The following is a 19,158-nucleotide window of genomic DNA, read 5'->3' on the forward strand; positions in this document are numbered from 1 at the left end:
GCTTAACGAAATTCTAGCCTACATAGTCAGGACAGCAGTTGCCTCCTCTGATATTCTGATGGTCATAGTCGGACACGACTGACCATCATATAGCAGTCCTGAGTCGATGCTTTTTTCTTTACAGTTTCTGTGCCAGTAGTATGAGATAAGTGTGGAAGCCCCTGCCTACCAGGACAACAGGAAATACTGTCACCCCAATGGTGCCACTGCACCTCATTTTTTCTAATTGCTGATGTCTGAATTTCAGGTCCATTTGGTGAACAAGACGATCTTCAGGTGTTCATACAGAAGGTTGTGCCTGAGACTGACCGCCTGTTTGTTCGGCTGTCTTCGTCTGGTCAGAGGTGGGTAGAATGACCTGCTGGAAAAGTTACAATATAGGAACACTGGAGTTCAAACACATTTGATTTTGATGCGAGAGAGAGGATGTTAGATGTTTTAGTTATCATCAAGCCTTTGCAGTTGAGAAAGTCCTTCAGTTTGTTTAAGGCAAAGAGAAAAAAAAAAGATTATGAAATCCACTCTGCCTCACCTTCCCCTCCCTCCAAACTCCATCCACCCCTTAAAAGAAAAGAAAAAATTCTTTAACAGTGCATGAATGAATTTATATGGTTTAGTAAACACATGTAAGGAAGAACATGAATATTTTGATTTCATGTGCATGTGTTATACATACTGCATTTGTGTGTGTGTGTGTGTGTCTGTGTTCTTGACCTGTCCAAGGACCTATGAATGACACACTGATGGTTTTATGCAGGGTGTGTGTGATCAAGTCTGTGGACTGCAGCACAATCAGTGCGTTCTGTGTCCATGAGTGTGAAGGCTCCAACCGCATGGGGTCACGCCCACGTCGCTACCTCTTCACTGGCCATGCCAACGGCAGTATTCAGGTACAAAAGGAAGATTTAATGGAAAAAAGTTTGTTTTTTTCTTTTTTTACTGTGAGAATGAAAATTGGAAGTGTCAGTGTGGTGTGTATGTGTGTGGGAGCGTCTCTATGTGTGCATGTTTGTGTTGTGTGTGTGTGTGAGTGAGTGCATGTTTGTGTATGTGTGCGTTTGTGTGGGCTGTGAGTGTGCACGTTCATGTGTGTGTGAGGGTGTGTTTATGTGTTGATGCATGTGTGTGTGTGTGTTTATGTGTGCATGCATTTGTGTGCATGGACAACAAAATCAGCATATTTTGCATGTATGACCTCAGACTGTGTCATGCAGTAGCTGTTCGACTGTGATACACACAATGATGTTGCTGACTTCACATGGCTTCAGATCAGTGTTGCTGCTTCATCACTTGATGGACTTTGTTTCAGATGTGGGACCTCACCACTGCTTTAGACTTCATGAACAAAAACGCTGAGAAAGGTAAACAGGTTTCCTGCAACGCTTAGGGGCACTTTGTGCTAAAAGCTTTTTTTCCCCCCCCTTATTTGACAGCATTGATGAATGTTGCTGGTATGAAGTAACTGCAGATGAAATGGTTGGTAATTTTTTGAAAATGGTGCCTTATATACTGCTCTGATATGCCTTAGATATTAATGTTGTAAAAAACCAGAAGGGATCATTTAAAGATAGAGGCCTGAGCTAGCACTGTTTTCCCTTCACACACGCACGTACACACACACACACACACACACACACACACATGCACACACACACACACATGCAAGCACATGGATACATAAATGCACACACACACACATTTTTCCATGACAACTGCCAGCCTTATCACTCTCCTTATTCCTCTCTTATTCTGTGTTAGACATTTTGAGACAAAGGTATATTCTGTTGAGATATTGTCGAAAACCAAAGAATTTCCAGTTAGTGCTGCATTTCTTTATTTCAAATGAAAATGCTGTTTTGAATCTTTGATTGGTAAAACAGAACGCAGCTTGCTTTGTGTATGTATATGGTAAGATTGTATGGTTACGTGTACACATGAAGAATATGTAATCAACCCTTCCAAAGGGGCCACGGCCTTGCTGAATCCTTATCTCTTCTCTTCTCCCTATCCCCAGTGGAGGATGGCTGCCCACGTGGCTTGGAGTTATTGTTAGTATTATCATTGTCATCTCCTCCTTCCTCTCCATTGAGTTATTGTTGTTATCATTATCGTCTCCTCTCCCTGTCCTCTGGTCTGGAGTTATCGTTGGTGTTATTGTTATCATCTCCTCTCTCCTCTCCCTGTCCTCAATGGTCTGGAGTTATTGGTGTTATTGTTATCATCTCCTCTCTCCTCTGCCTGTCCCCAGTGGCTTGGAGTTATCGTTGGTGTCATCAGAAAGAAAAGATCTGAGCACATCACTCCTCTTTTGCAACATCTCCACTGGCTCCCCTGTCTCACACCGAATAAAGTACAAGATCAGCACTCTACGTTATAGATGTATTCACAAAACTGCCCCTTCCTATCTCTGCGGCTGCCTTCACCTCTACACTCCATCTCGCTCACTACGATCGGCTTCGGATCCACTCTGTTTACGCATACCCGGATTCAAACACTTGACTGTTGGCCGCCGTTCTTTCTCTGTCTCTGGACCTTGTCATTGGAATGAACTTCCTCTTTCGCTTCGTCAAGTCTCCACACTCAGCTCTTTCAAGTCTGGCCTTAAAACCCACCTCTTCCCAAAATAGCCTCCCTTGCCTGCCTCTTCCTTATCTTTAGTTTCTACAGTTTTAGAGTCATGCATGCGTGCGAAAGCGCTTTGATTTGTCTCTGCACAAGATTCAGCACTATATAAATACCATTATTATTATTATTATTATTATTATTGTCTCCTCTCCCTGTTCCCAGTGGCTTGGAGTTGACGTTTGCGTTATCATTATCGTCTCCTCTCCGTGTCTTCAGTGGTCTGGATTTATCATTAGTGTTCTTGTTATCATCTCCTCTCCCTGTTCCCAGTGGCTTGGAGTTGACGTTTGCGTTATCATTATCGTCTCCTCTCCGTGTCCTCAGTGGTCTGGAGTTATCATTGGTGTTCTTGTTTTCATCTCCTCTCCCTGTACCCAGAGCATAATCATTGTAGTTATTATTATCGTCTCCTCTCTCTGTCCCCAGTGGAGGCCCCCGTGGTCTGGGGTTGCTGAATAAACTATCATTTAATTACACATACTTCACCATGACCCAATAGTGCAGACTCCGGCAGGGGTCTGATTCCTGTCCTGTGCAAACTACTACCCGCCTATGCGGAGGAAACAAAAGTAGCTACGGCTGATAACCTCCCGAAGTAGGTTACCTCCCATTTACACCCCTGGAGTTATCGTCGTTATCATTATCGTCTCCCTTCTCCTCTTCCTGTCCCCCAGTGGAGGACAGAGGCCCCAGTAGCCTAAAGTTATCGTTGCTGTTATCATTATCGTCTCTTCTCCCTAGTGGAGGACAGAGGCCCCAGTAGCCTAAAGTTATCGTTGCTGTCATCATTATCATCTCCTCTCCCCAGTGTAGGACAGAGGCCCCAGTAGCCTGGAGTTATTATCATCATTGTTATCGTCTCCTTTCCCCAGTGGAGGACGGAGGACCCAGTGGTCTGGAGTTGCTGCGCCTGCTGGACCAGTGTGACCTGAGCTCGTCGCGGTGCTCCACCCCCTGCATCTCCCCATCTCCCTCCCTGATGGTGGGCCCGGGGTTGCTGCCCCTGACGGCCCGCCTCAAGTTGGGCGCCCTGCAGGCCTCCATGCACAGCAACGCCTCCAGCTCCAGCTGCCCCGGAGACGCACAGGCCGAGGGCGACGCTGAGGTGAGCGGCTTGACTGTAGGGGGTGGGTTTTGGTAGTCACTGTGTGGGTGGGTTTTGTTGGATGGGTTTTAGCGGTGACTTTGTGTGTGGGTTTTGTTGGATGGGTTTTGGTGGTGACTTTGTGGGTGGGTTTTGTTGGATGGGTTTTGGTGGTGACTTTGTGGGTGGGTTTTGTTGGATGGGTTTTGGTGGTGACTTTGTGGGTGGGTTTTGGTGGCGACTTTGGTTTTGGTGGCGACTTTGTGGGTGGGTTTTGGTGGTGTCTTTGTGGTCACTTTTGGGTAGGTTTTTGGGGTTTTGTGGTCACTTTGTGGGTAGGTTTTTTTGGGGGTTGGTGGTGACTTTGTGGGTAGGTTGTTTTTTTTTGGGGGGGGGTTGTGTTTACTTTGTGGGTGGGTTTTGTGGTCACTTTATGGGTAGGTTTTGGTGGTCACTTTGGGGGGTTTTGTGGTCACTTTGTGGGTGGGTTTTGTTGGTTGGGTTTGGGGGGTAAGGTTTAGGGTCATTTGTGGGCAGTGTTTTGTGGCTAGGTTTTGTTGGGTGGGTTTTGTGGTTATTTTGTGGAATGTTTTTGGAGTAGATTTTGTGGGTAATTTTTGTGGGTAGGTTTTGTTGGGTGGCGAATCGGGGGGTAATTTTTAGGGTCATTTTGTGGTAGGTTTTGTGGTTATTTTTTGGGTAGGTTTTGCTGGATGGGTTTGGGGGGTTAGTTTTAGGGTCCTTTTGTGGGTAGATTTTGTAGTCAATTTTGGGGTAGGTTTTTGGTCATTTTGTGGAAGGTTTTAGTAGATTTTGTGGTGATTTTTTTATCCACCCATCAACGGATGTCATATCACCTTGTTGTGAATCCTCGTTTTTTTGTTTGTTTGTGTTTTGTTTAGTTTATCTTAAAGAAACTGTGTACAGTTACTTCATTGTCCAGGTTTTGTAGACAGCAACCGAAACAGGAATATGTATGCCTGTGTTCATATCTTTCCCTGTCTGACATCTTATAATTGAAGGAATAGATGTTAAAAGATGTGCACACTCATAAATGAACACACACTTGCAAAACACATTTTCTTTTTGTTAAGATAAAAGTGTGTGTTTACAGGTGGAGCTGGAGGATTTTGATACAGAGTCTTTACCGGCTGCTGATGAGGACAGAGAGGCAATGGCATCTCCAGCCAACACCACCACTACTGGTAGCAGCACCGGTGGTGGGGGCAGTGGTGGGGGTGCGATGGGTGGGGAGGGAGGTGGGGCAGGGGACAGCGGCAACAAGAAGGGAGACAAAAGCAGTTACTGGGTTTAGCCTTCAGACCTCACACAGACACACAGACTTCACGTGGCAACGAAATAACAAACGAAAAGAATTTGAAACGTCGAACAACAGTCAAGCACCATTATCCTTGGTAAGACAAAGGCGCACGACTTCCAGTTGTTTCTTGAAGTGGTGCGCCCCGGTCTTTCAAAGGGTGACAATGCTTGTGTGTTGTTCACTATTTCTCTCTCTCTTTGCCCTCACTCATTTTCTAATCGATGGATGAGACACCTTATTGTTGTAATGACTTTAAAAACCTACTGCAGTCTGTTGTGTGCCTCCCACCCCCACTTTTTCCTTTCTTTTTTTTTTTTTTGCATATTATTTCTGCAGACTCCAGCAGTTGTCATATTTTTCAAGGCGTAGATTTCGAAGTAGTTTGTGGTGCAGATACACGGCAAAGTGAACTTCAGAGAGGGTTGAAAGGGTAAGATTCTGTACTTATGGTCCGTCACGACTAGACTGGACAGACGTGTCACAAATTACTTATGTGTCCATTGTCAGTCAGGAATTCCTGATGCAGAAATGTTTAGTTCTGCTGGTGCTCTTTATTTTTTCCCTCCCCCATTATCATTTTCCATTTGTTACAGTATAGTGTGATCTACAATCAGTGATACAATTTGCTTTCTGAATAGAATTTGTTTTTTAGTAATTTGGTTGTGACTTCTGTATGTTTGCAGGTTATGTTAATTGCTTAACAGTTGGAGCCTTCAGAAAGAATTTCATTCATTCATCCAGTCACCCATTCCTTTAGTGTTTAATCAAAGATATTTGTGCAAACTGTTCAGCTTTACGTGAGGAATGAGTGTGTGTGTGCATGCAGAAGCTCAGTTCCTTGTTTCCTGGATTGTTTCTGTGGAAAATGTTGTTTTTTCTGGCTACATGTTGGCAGTCAGTGTCTGGATAATCAGTACACCAATGTGGGCATTCTGAACTGTTCATTGTTGTCATTTCACAGGTGGTTTTTTTTGGTTTGTTTGTTGTTGTTGTTTTTTTTTTATTTGTTTTTGGGTCCCGCTCCCTCCCATTAAAGATGAGACTAAGTTATCTGCAGTACTACTGATCTTAAATTGCCACTTCCCATAACAAAATACATCACCCTGTCATACTTCAAGGAAAGAGGATGCCATTTTCCAAGTCTTCTGCTTGTCAAATTTCAAAATTTAAAAATATATTATGTTCCCCTAGGCTTGAGATGGTCTTTTTGATTATAAATACCTTTTTTTTTCTTTCTCCTTTTTTTTAGGGATGGGAAAGGGAGTGATGGTGGTTACCAAATCTGAAATACAAATGTTATAGGTTCTTGCTGATGTTCTTTTTAGCCCAAGTTTAGCCTTCACTTATTCAGTATCTTGTGGTTGTTTATTTCAGTAAGGGACATACCTTTATTGTAAATATTCTGTGAATGCTAGAGAATTATTGATCTTTTAAACCCTTCTCAGAATTCCATAAAATTGCAGTGGGCAACATATTGATATAGACTGCATGTAAATGTTTGATGTGCTGTACTTCCCCCCCACCCCCCACTTTTTTTTTTTTTTTTTTTCACCGTACAGTAGTGAGTACTTTCTCATTAAACATAGTTCATACAATGGTTTTTGTGAATACCAAATGCTGTAAATTTACATGAGAACATTGTATATTGTAAATAGAACACTTTGGTTTATTTATATTTTTCCTTTCACCATGTTCACATGGACAATAGGGATGTGATAGTTGCTTTCCTTCAGCTAATGAGCAAGAAATATGAGTTTGTTGGGTTTTTTTTCAATAAATGTATAACAATAGAGGCTGAAAAATGATCAGTTATTTTACATTGACATGATGGTGATATGTACGATGATATGTGATTCATTTGTAGTTTCTCAGTATTTCATTTCAACACAGGCCATTTTCTCGCCATGTTAATCTTAGACTAAATTGACAGCAATGGTCACAGAGACATCAGTACCTTTTTTTTCCTACAAAAATTAAAATGTTCTAACAAAACCATGCTCATGCATAATGGCCTTTCTGAAGACGTGTAAGCTCAGAAGGTAATAATTCATGTCAGTGGTGCAGTTAATTTCCACCACTTTTTAAAGTTTTGCTCAATATGAAATTAGGTGACTGTGCATCATTTGTGAAAAATCATCCTGTAATTTTTTGTGCTGGTTCAGTACTGCCAGTCTTCTTTCCAGAGTACCCCTCCACCTGCTTTATCCCAATTTTGTTACAGTGCAATATTGTCTACATATCCCCAATCCCTTGAAGCAGTTGTGGCCGTCTGGAAGAGAATGAACTGAACAAAATAAAGTACGAAGTACATAAAAAATTATTATTTTACTGTGGAGATGACCACGCCACAAAATTGTTTGATGTAGACTGTGAAAAAAAATACACCACATTTTTCTGTTGTTTTCAGTTTTTGTTTTTATTTGTGTGTGTGTGTGTGTGTGTGTGTGTGTGCTTCTTGGGTTATATAATTGTTAACTCACTATGAATCAAGCTTCACTGGAACAGAGGGTGTTACAATGATGTAATTTTCTGCACTCGAAGTAGAAGGGCGCAACAATACTTGAAAAAATAATGAATTACATTTAAACATGTTGTTTTCTTTGTGTGCTGTAATAGACACAGAGTACTGCCACAGCATTGCTGGTCATGGCCAAAGCAGGATCAAAGCACAAAGATGGGTGGTATGTACGTTTCAACTAATACAAGTCAATGAAGCAACAGCACATGCATATACCTTCGAGCATTCCTGTATTTCAAGACTAATCATGTTTCTTTTATTCAACACAAAAACAATGATGCCAAGTGTACATATCTTTCTGTGAAAAACAGTCAATGAAAGAATTTAAGAAAAAGCCAAAAAAATAAATAAATGAGCATGTTAAAAGCAAGCAGACTTTTCACAAGTCCCTTTTCCCCTTCATAATATCTAAATAAAATATTTAAAACACGGAAATTCCTCCCGCTCACATCACAATCTTTACATCACTTGCAAATCACATTTCAATGATAAGCTAAGATCCAGATGTCCTTTTTCCAGTTCTTTACGGAAAATGGTGGTCCTGGATGTTCTCATCTCAATGTATGTGATCCATCTTGGAAATATTACTGGACGATGATGATAAAGGAAATAAGGAGGATGACAAATTAATATAGACTGATAATGGTTGGTTACACAGTGATGAAGTTTATTTTTCAGCTCTTCCAGTATTCTGTCCAAATGAACACATTATTTTCATGATCACCTCAATGTCCAAGAACAATAAAGACTGGAAATTTTAACATGGTTTTCCCCCTCTATTTTTTGTTTGGGGCTGTCATACGACTTGGTATTTGATTTCTGCCCCGGGAAAATCTCTTCAAACACATAGCTTCTGAATGAGATGTTTGGTTCATGCTTCAGATGACCAGGACAAGGCACCAAAATGACATAACATGGAATCATATCATAGGGAAGGAAGGAAAACAAAACAAAAACCGAAAACACACAGAATGATAACAACTGACATAAGTCCTGTAACACAGTCACAATCACAGTCCCTGTCACATTTGCACTGATTTTCACATCGTTTTTAATTCCACTGTTCTTGTCACAATTATGGGATTGGAAGAAACCGTGCACCTATATGACCAGGACACATTCCTCCACTCCCTTCCACCACCATCCCATTCCCAGTTCCCCACCCTTCCCCCCACACCCTAACTCCCCCTGCCTGAACCCCTGCGACTGACGTCCTACACGGCGTGGTCTTTATCTGTCGGTGAAGTTGAACATGTTCCCAAACTTTCCGGCGGCACCCTGCTGGAACTGACGCATCATGCCCTGCAGGCCTTGCATGCCCCCTGCACACCGCAACACACAGCGTCACAGCACTGATCAGCCACTCCTTTGTGAGACGTGGTGGAGGTGGGGAGGGGGGTGACACATTCCTGTACTCGGTATGGCAAGGCCATGGAAAATATACAGAGTAAGATTTTGTAAAATACTTTGTTCTGAATCAATGACAGAAGAAAAAAAAGGTTGGGACATGCAAATACACAAATAACATGCACACACACACACACACACACACCCCCTCTAAACACCTCTTTTTTATACATATGTTTTTGAAATACTGTGTCCTACCATAAACAACTAACAAACAAAAGAGAAAGGAAACCAGTTACTTTTCAAGTGACTGCTAGAATCTTCTACAATATAAGTTGTGTATAAATTTTAGAGGAACAGCAAGGTACGAAGAAGGCAGTCAGCTGAACACTTACGGATGTTGTGTCAGTGTGCGCAAGTCAAGACTCCATCACCATTAAACTTTCAGAACTGGACCAAAATAATATCTACAACAACAAAAAATTTAAAAGAAACGAAAAAAGACAAACCCATTTGTTGCAGGACTCTGGGGTCCATCATCTTTGCCATCTGCTGGTTCAGTTTGGCCATCTGTGTGGGGTTCACGTTCTTGCCCATGTCACCTCCTGTTCAAACATTCACAGTGCACCATCATGAACAGTTCTTCAACACAACAATCCCTGGAAATTAAGTCGCCATGTTCTCATACATTTACATGCACAGCATGCACATAGACATGCACATGCACACAAAGATACTCTCTGAATCCAACACTAACGTCATTTGAATGCTTACACATACACATGCAAATATAAGCACACACACACACACATATTCAATTCATAAATTAACAGAGTAAATTCTACATTCCTATCAAATAAACAGCAAAATGAAAACAAAAAGAAGTTTCCTGTCACAACAGGCGTGTGTAAATATGAGCAAGATTCATTCTGATCTCTAAAGAAGAGTCAAACTTTACAATGTATCTGTTTAGAGCAGATGTGACATTGTCTGCATAACTTTAATCCCTTGTAAAAACAAATCAGTATGTATGAGAGGTGTTCATTAAAGATTTACTTTCATATTGTAGGAGACTGAAACTGCACATGTATAATAATACATGTCTATAGTTCACAAGGTAATCTGCATCTCTGAACTCGTAACAGTTTCTCTTAGTTTTACAGATGCTATGGTAGACTAAGGTGTGATAATGGAGCCAGCTGAATGCAGAGCAGTCATCAAGTTTCTGTACTTAAGAGGCCACACATGAAGGAAGACGTTCGATAAGATGAAAGAGACATATGGGGAGGAGGCCCCATCGTATGACAGAGTCAAGCACTAGCATCGTCAGTTCAAGTGTGGTCAGACATTGTTGGAAACAGCTTTCATTCCCAGGTAACCACAGTGAAGACACCATCCAACAAGTGGAGGCTGCCATTCTGGAGGACTGCTGCATTACCGTTCACCACCTAGCCAAAGTTGTCAAGATCAGTTTGGGGTCTGTGGAAAAAATCATGCATGACGATTTACACATGCGGAAGTGGTCTTCACAATGGATTCCCCAGTTGCTCACACCTTTCAAGAAGCAGGATCGAGTCACATGCTCTCAGGCACTTTTGGCCATGTGTCAAGACAATCAGGAAGACTTCTTCAACAGTCTAATCACACATGATAAAACATGGGACCATCACTATGATCCAGAGACTGAAGCCCAGTCAAAGCAATGGAAGCATTTTGATTCACCACCTCCAAATAAGGCAATTGTCCAAGCTTTGGTGGGCAAGGTCATGCTGACGGTCTTTTGGGACCAGTGCAGAGTAGTAATGATGGATTTCCTGGCAAAGTGTACCCCAGTTACTGGTACATACTACGCTTCATTGCTGCAGACATTGCAGGAGGCCATCAAAACCAAGAGGCATGGCATGCTGACCAAATGTATCCGCCTCATGCAAGACAACGCCTCAGTTCACAACTATGTTTCTCAGACAGGAGCACAGTCCTGCAGCTGCATAAAATCCTTCCTTGTCCCTCTTACTCTCCTGACCTCACACTGACTTTCACCTCTCTCCAACCATGAAGTCATTTTTGAAGGGCAAGCACCTCCCAGACGATGAAATGCTTATTTCCGAGGTCAAGTCGTGGCTTCTGGCACAACCTTCAGACTTTACAGGCAAGGTCTTCACAGCTGCATAAAGTGATGGGAGAAGTGTGTCACCCTTGGTGGTACCTATGTAGAGAAAGACTAATAACTGTGCCAAGTATCATTCCTCTCAGCCCACGGAGAGTGGGTCAGGGGAAATCTTTTATGAACATCCCTCATATGTTGTTGTTTTTTCTTGTTTTTTTTTAATCTCCATGTTGTGAGCTGATGGTTACCTTTGAAGAGTCCCTTGATGCCTCCCATCTTCTTCACCATTTGGGCAAACTTCTTATACTGGGTCAGCAGGTCATTGACCTCTCGCACTGACACCCCCGCCCCCCGTGCCACTCGCTGCACACGCCCCGGGCACCGAGAAAACAGCTTCTCCCCTTCCAAGCTGTCCAGCTCTGGACACACACACACACTCATTCATTCAGTTTGTGTTTTTGTGTGTGTGAGAGTAGGAATATGTGTGTGTTTGTGTATGAATGTGTGTGTGTGTGTGTGTGTGATACTGATAGTGAAATAGACAGTAGGAATATGTGTGTTTGTGTATGAATGTGTGTGTGTCATACTGATAGTGAGATAGACAGCAGGAATATGTGAGTGTGTTTGTGTATGTATGAGTGTGTATGTATGAAGGAATAGGTGTATATGAGAGAGAGAATGAATAGGTGTGTGTGTCCGCATGTGTATGCGTGAAACATTAAAGATGTGTACATATATGTAAGAGTGTGTGTGTGAGTGTGTGTATGTGTGTGAAAAAGTGAGTGCATATCAGACAGATTTTGTGTGTATATGTATGTGCGCATGTCCAATACTTCAAATGGAAAGATAACAGAAGTAAATGTCTCTGTTATGATAAATATAAAACAAGATCCATATGCACTCACAAAAAAACACTGCAAGCATATGAAACAAATTAATACCAGCATCTCTGAACAATGTGGATAAAGCTTATCTAATATCTGTTGAAGGAAAAGGGTGGGAGGAAAAAAAAATTAAAAAAAAAGAACAAAGAAAAACAAGAAAGGCAAGGCCTTCAAGATTCACTTGTGATACACACTTAAAAGAAAAAGAAAAAAACTTATAAGAATTATTTTGTTGAAATGTTTTCTCTATTTGTTATCATAATTATATAAAACTTCACGTTTGAGAAAAAAAAAAGACAAAAAAAAAAGACTTCACAACAGATTCGAACCCAGGATGTTTGGGTCAAGAACGACTGGTTTTGTGCACTGCACTAATCCGGCATTCAATGATGACTTTAAAAAATCATTATCCAAGCGCATACATTTAGCGGAATAAATGGAGAACAGTAATCAAAGTGAGAACGCCATTTAAGTCAGGTTCTTTTGGTATATCTCGGGCATTTAAGAATTTCTTTCAAGTCCGAAGTAAAGGAGACCGTGCTATCGCCTGAACCACACTGCAATATGTGTCCAATATTTATAGATCTGCAGAAATCCGTGTTCAACAACCATCGAAAGTACGACACCATCTATTCAATTTCTCTTTTCTATTCATTCTAATTAATTCAGTATCCACTTTAAAACGTTCATTTGCAGTAACATGATGATTAATTAAGAAATTCTTTCAATTCAGCAGTAAAAGAGATGATGCCATCGCGTCAGGCTTTGCAACATGTTGTCAAGATCTGTATAAACCCACTTGACAAGGCTGACCTTAGTGAAATGGTCGATTCAAATTTTCTTTCATGTTCATTCTAGCTAATTCAGTGTCCACTTTAGAATATTCATATGCAGTAAACACATCAATAATATAGTTAGTGTCACTGTATGTGTTCTGTCCAGGATTTGTATTTCTTTCCTTTTAATTGCGAACAAGGAAAATGAGGTCATGGCATCTTATTGCAAGACGTTTGGGCAGCATTTTTGGAATCCAGAACCAGCATCAACGAAATAAACCGTTAATGATTCAGAAATCCTGTTAAAATTGGGAGACATACAACCTATTAATGGTATGACTGTGAAGATTTTTTCCTACTATGTTTAAGCCAAATTTGGTATTGGCAGACAAAGTATTTCCACAGAAAATGGCAATGTTAAAGTTTGCCACAGACACACACACACAGACAACCAACCACCGGATTATAACATAGACTCACTTTGTTTACACAAATGAGTAAAAAAAAACAAAAAAACTTGAAATGCAGAACAGCCACCAACAAGCACAAACAAGATTCAAAGTTTTTACCTGCATCGTTCATACTATCCATGATTGTCATGAGCCGCTTCAGTCGTGCCATTGATTCCTGCTCTGTGCCTTTGGTCATGAAGTCTGAGCTGAAACCTGGGATCATACCCTGCACACACACACACACACACACACAAATGATGTAAGCACCTGTGGATTTCAAGCATTCAAAAGTCTACAAAGACACAAAAACTGATGTTTTCGTCTAGGCCATGCTTATATTAACGTTCTAAGGGAGGTAATTTAGATAATTCAATGCAGTTGTCTTTTTTAATCAAATAATGTCAAGATTCAGGCTTCAGGCTTCATTTTGTTGATCCATGAAATTTTTGTTTTTAATTCGCATACAGACATAGAACAAGATATAGAATAACACATACTTTTTTCTGCACAATAAAAGGAATAAGGGAAATGTCATAAAAACAAACTATAAGACAGAAAAAACTATCTTAGTTCTCAATCATGGGAGGTAATTTTCGCTCCAAAGCAATTACCTCCCTTTACGTAAACCACGTGGCAGGCATCTGAGCCTAAAAACGAAGTTTTTACATTCAGTGAAATGTAAAATTTCGCCTCATACTACTCATTACAATAACAATTTAAAAAGTCTTTACCATGATCTGACTGAAGGGCCCCATCTTCATGATGTTCTGGAACTGCTCATACATGTCTCTGAGGGTGAAATGACCTGCGCATCATCCAAGAACATAAACGATACAACACATATCAAATCTTCTTAATATCAAAATCATTATATCAGATTTTAAACTGAATACTCTTCTTTTTTTTTTTTTGTATCTCTACCAAGACATAATGTGTAATATATGGAAATGGAGACAAAAATACTTTTTTAAAAATTTGTGTTCACAAAGTAATTAAACTAATGCCTTAAAAGTCAAATCAGAAGACGTATTAACCTGATCTAACCCAGAAATACACAACAATATTTCATCTAACTGCCCAAATAAGTGCTTTCAATATAAGCACAATCAGTTCCTTCCATTAAAAAAAATTAACAATGTTCAAGACAGTAATATTCATATACCCGAATTGAAGAACCATAATACATTACAATCTATATAGGTGCAAGTGGATGGCACATAGGTAGAGGTGTATCTTGGATACTTGCGTTGTGGGTCACAAACAGGAACTCTATGTTTCACATTACCCACGGGAAAGTCTCCAGACCCAGGGCAGAGATGTCTTCAGGGTGACTTGTACAGCCTACCCCTACAAACCTATACACTGCAGAGATGCCTCTTGGCGGAGCAGGGTTTGGGTGGGTGATAGTCTAAGCACAGTCATGCAAGTGGCACCCTTCCAGGTGTTAACCCAATGGAGCTCAATCCTGAGAACCACCTCCCACTTTTTGGCGGTGCTGTGTTTTGTTTTTATTTTCTTTACATCATTATTTCTGCCTCCTCATTTCTAGCCTCTTCTGTGCTACCCCAGGGCAGCAGTTTGGTGGGCACTCGTTTTTGCAATATTCGCATTACAAACATCTCTACATTACTATATTCTTTCTACAAAAATGAGCAGCCTTGACCACACTTGTGCATGACCAAGTCGGCAGTGAGGAGATGGATTACAGAGATCCAGGATTATTTGACCAACAACACCATGAAAGAGCAGAATTCTAATTCTGAGAATACAATAATATCACACCTTATTCTTTCTGATTTTATTTTCTACATGGTTTATTCAACTTTGACAAGCCCACTGCCTGTGGTGATCATCATAGCACTGCACTGTTACTCTGAAACATTCAATGTACTCACCTTGTTTGAGCTTCTTCATCAGTTCCTCGTTGTCATCCAGTTTCAGTTCGTTGACCTTGTCTATCAGCCCTTCAATGTCTCCCATGCCTGAAACATTCACCAGGCATGACAAGTAAACCAATGCATTCCCAATTACCTATTGCAGTAAATAAGACCTCTTGAGGAAAATGACATAATAAGGTGATGTGAAACTGCTGTGAAGAGAAAGAGATAGAGACAGAATATATAGGTGGAGATTCTGTTATGTTTAAAAACCTTAGGGGTCCTAGGGACTCCTTTACTATAATTTTATGGGGTTTCAGACTACCTTTGGAGGGTCATTCTAATTAGGCAGGACCACATAAATTTTGAACTTAAAAAAAAACAAAACAAAAAACCCAACTAAACTCACATGCAAAATTTCATTGCTTTGTGTCCAGTAGTTTTCAAGAAAATGGCATCTAAAAATGTGCAAAAATGACGTATTTTCACAGATTTCACAAACTGCTATTTTCAGACTGTTATAAAATTTTTAAATGATGGCTTGCAAGACTCTCCTTTGCTGTACACACTACCACTAATACCTCATTTATGTGGGGGTTTTTTTTGGCCTTCTCAAGAACATACTTAGAAAGAGAAAGTGCCTCCAAAATAACAAAATATTCAATTTTGCCAAGCATCAAATGGCATGATTTTACAATGACAACGTGTTAAAATGTTGATATCTCTTAAAGTTTTTATGCTACAAAAACATTTCAAATATGTGCATGCTCAGAAAAGCATGTAGAATACAGTTTTTCTAATGACTAAGTGCTGTCAGAAATGCAGATAAGAATAAAAAGGTCAGTCAGTGCACACTGTGGCGGTAGTTAACAGTACAGTCCTGACCCGTATTTTGATCATTTTCAAATCGCTCGATTCAGTAATAAACTTAGATACATGACATGAATCTTAAACTAGAATAAAGTTCATTTTTTCATCTGTCCTTGTGTGGTATTTGTTTTTATCAGTCGAGTCAAATATTTGTGTGCCGGGCATTCAAATACAAGTGGTGTCACATCAATTTTTACTGCATGGCTAAGTGATATACTTCTGATACAAGACCAATAGGACAACCAGGTAAAGCCTCAGTTCCTTTGACAGTTGTACAGTTCCTTTCAAAAGATCTGCGCATGTAATTCTGAACTTCTGACAGAAGTCAGGGAAGATGCATGATTCCTTCCTTTCTTGTAAAAAGCATGCAGCACCACTGATTGTTTCACACTTGTTGAATTCCTTAACAGTGCGCTCAACTATTGACACCACACGTGGAAAGGTACACTCTGGGAACAACTTGGGTGGGAAATGTTCCATTTCCCCCCAGGTTTTGTTTTCTTGATACTTTAACATATGTAACTGCATCAAGAGTTTGTTGTTGAATGGAATCTTGGGTGATGATGGTGGTCTTCCTCGTCCACTGTGTGCAATGGTCACCCTTAAGGCTTTATTCATCTGAAATACACAGGTATGCAAGTTGAAACAGCTCTAATGTTTTAAAATACTTTTTTTTTTCATTTCATGCATGTTTTTGCAAATATGTGTAAGTGTGTGTGTGTGTGCATGAGTGTGTGACTGAATGAATGTGCAGTGTTACATGATATACTAATTTCATTGCTACTCCACTATAATGGTGTCACTAAATTGATGAAAGTGCAATGTAACAACATATTTTAAAGATATTTCAGGTTTACCACCATGTAAGTTATGTTATTTTTTCTTTACATCATTTACACACACACACACACACACACACACACACACACACACACTTATGGGCAACTATTACACATCCCACACACACAAAGTCATGCATACTGCACACACAAACTCAGGCACACACACACACACAAATGTGACCTCAGGTATGCTTGCTGCATCAGTTCAGCACAGACACACACTAACTGAGTGCATGCACACATAGCATATATCATTTATACTGATGCACGCACACATACACATACATGCACAAAATTGCGTGTGTGCAAGTGCACACACACACACACAAACACACACACACACACATGTGAGCGTGTCATGGTGTTTGATGATCAGAACGGAAGTGGAAAGAAAAACCAAAGTTCTTATGCTGTCCGACATCGATCACAATATCAAACCATCAATCCACCCTCATTAACACAAAGCCCTTATACAAAAAAATTTACAGATAATCAGACACTTCATCTTCAAGATACAGTCATCGAATTGCGGTAAATTTTCAATTAAAAGATCATAATTGTGCTCTAAAATAACGTGACCAACGAAGCTTACACATCAACACTGCTGAAGCAAAGTTGTTAAGATTCACCCTGACTCACAAAAATATGAAAAATAATATCTACAGTTATTTTCAAAAGAAACAAAATGAAAAAACTGTGCTTCTTACAAACCTGTAAGTTGGCGTGTTTTACATTCTTCAAACGATGATGACAAGTAGCTGGAGGCTCCTTCAATCACCACCATGTTCCGCCTGCACGAGCGAGACTGCCGGGATCCGAATGCGGTCACTCGCTTTACTTCCAAATCGCGCTTTTCATGCTATCTTTATAACAAAACCACGAATAGCACTTGAAAGTGCTTAGTTTAAACTTTATTTCTCTAGATTTCTTTGTGTTTTCAAATTCTGGTTTGAAAGTTATAGGGTCGCAAACATCAGTCTCACAATTTAACTGCGATTTTCAGATCGACGCCATGTGAAAACCCCAACAAAATTCTAACCAATCAAAACACGAGAATCCTGGCTTTCCAATGACGTAGTTTCTAAATTTATACACGGCCACTAAACACAGCATGAGGCGATTGAGTGACACACTTGATTCACAGCTCGCGCAGGGAGCGCAGCAGAGTCTGTCCACGCAGTAAAAACCGACCTGACACCACTTCTGTTCGAACGCCCGGCACACAAATACATGACTCAAATGATAAAAACAAATACCACACAGGGACAGATGAAAGAATGAACTTTATTCCAGCACATTTTTGTGTCATTTATCTAAGTTTGTTACTGAAGTGAGCGAGTTGAAAATGGTCAAAATACGGGTCAGGACTGCAGTGTTAACCACCGCCACAGTGTGCGCAGACCATCCTACTCTAATCCTACACATTCTAATCAAATCTGTATTGCAACACACATACAAAGGCAGACTGAAGCTCTGATACACAATTTTTCCTCTTTTCATGTGCTCATTAAAGAAATTTCTAGAACATCCAAAGGACCCACTCAATAAGCAATCAGTGTGTCCTTTTCATTTCTAAAGCATCTGGCACACATACTTATGCATTATCAAAAGCCCAAATTGCAATTTCCGTGCTGATTTTAACATATGTATCTGCACCAATGCCTCACACTCACCCAGCAGTTTGCTGACAAAAGGCTGCACTTTGAAGGGCTCAAAGTCATCTGTGTGTTCCCCTGTACCAATGAAGATCACTGGACTCTTGGTGGCTGCAACACTGCAATGTAACAGTGCCCTTCATACACCTGTTGCTGATACAAACATCAAATGCATCATCATTCATATATAAGGCCTGCTTTTGCACTCAACAGTCTTGGTATTCTGCTTTGGTACTCTGCTTTCGAAACTACCAAGTGAGCTGAACAAGAAAGCAGAAGGGTGAACCTAGCTAGCCGAAAATGAACTCGTCGGAACAATTTCGATGTTGACTTAACATCAGAACAAACAGCTATCAGTTCTAACAAAATATAATGAAATCAAGACAGTTGGCATTCACTGTTTTACCTTTCCAGCAACTGAGGCCTCTGTGTCTCCATGTTTACCAACAACAGTGTTCCCACAGATGTGGCCAAACAAAATTCCATACCATTCCCAGACCTTTTCCAGACCACGCTAAAAAAAACTTTCAATCCCAAACACAAATCCAAGCTGAATCAAAAATCTGCAACACCAATGACAAAAAGAGATCAGTGGATACCCCTGTATCAATGTTCAATTTTCTTCACATTTAGTTTTTTCAATTGTTTTAAAACACATTACAGGTCAAGGGTTTTATCATAATTCCATGACTTTTCCGGCCCATGAAAGGAAAAACATACTTTTTCCAAGACTTTTCCAGACCTGGAAACGGTTCTCTCATTTATCCAAGACACTTCCCAGACTTCTGTGATTCTGTACG

At 40.4% G+C, this 19,158-nt stretch overlaps 2 protein-coding genes across 5 annotated transcripts in view; one reads left to right on the forward strand and one right to left on the reverse strand.

Moving 5' to 3' along the window:
• Positions 1-7,429, forward strand: part of LOC143280999 (BTB/POZ domain-containing protein KCTD3-like) — a 27,135-nt gene extending 19,706 nt beyond the window's left edge. The window contains exons 16-20 of the mRNA XM_076585859.1: positions 248-344; positions 758-890; positions 1,310-1,361; positions 3,498-3,730; positions 4,824-7,429. Coding sequence (XP_076441974.1) covers positions 248-344; positions 758-890; positions 1,310-1,361; positions 3,498-3,730; positions 4,824-5,024 — 716 coding nt within the window. The 3' untranslated portion in view covers positions 5,025-7,429. The remainder of the gene's footprint in view (positions 1-247; positions 345-757; positions 891-1,309; positions 1,362-3,497; positions 3,731-4,823) is intronic.
• Positions 5,325-19,158, reverse strand: part of LOC143281000 (signal recognition particle subunit SRP54) — a 23,370-nt gene continuing 9,536 nt past the window's right edge. For all 4 annotated transcript variants that reach the window (XM_076585860.1, XM_076585861.1, XM_076585863.1 and 1 more), the window contains exons 10-16: positions 18,377-18,477; positions 15,010-15,096; positions 13,846-13,919; positions 13,232-13,340; positions 11,251-11,421; positions 9,405-9,500; positions 5,325-8,870 (exon numbers count right to left, since the gene is read on the reverse strand). In XM_076585860.1, the coding sequence (XP_076441975.1) occupies positions 8,779-8,870; positions 9,405-9,500; positions 11,251-11,421; positions 13,232-13,340; positions 13,846-13,919; positions 15,010-15,096; positions 18,377-18,477 (730 nt within the window). In that variant the 3' untranslated portion in view covers positions 5,325-8,778. The remainder of the gene's footprint in view (positions 8,871-9,404; positions 9,501-11,250; positions 11,422-13,231; positions 13,341-13,845; positions 13,920-15,009; positions 15,097-18,376; positions 18,478-19,158) is intronic.

The sequence above is a fragment of the Babylonia areolata genome, chromosome 4 (assembly GCF_041734735.1).
Source record: "Babylonia areolata isolate BAREFJ2019XMU chromosome 4, ASM4173473v1, whole genome shotgun sequence".
NCBI classification, from domain to species: domain Eukaryota; kingdom Metazoa; phylum Mollusca; class Gastropoda; order Neogastropoda; family Buccinidae; genus Babylonia; species Babylonia areolata.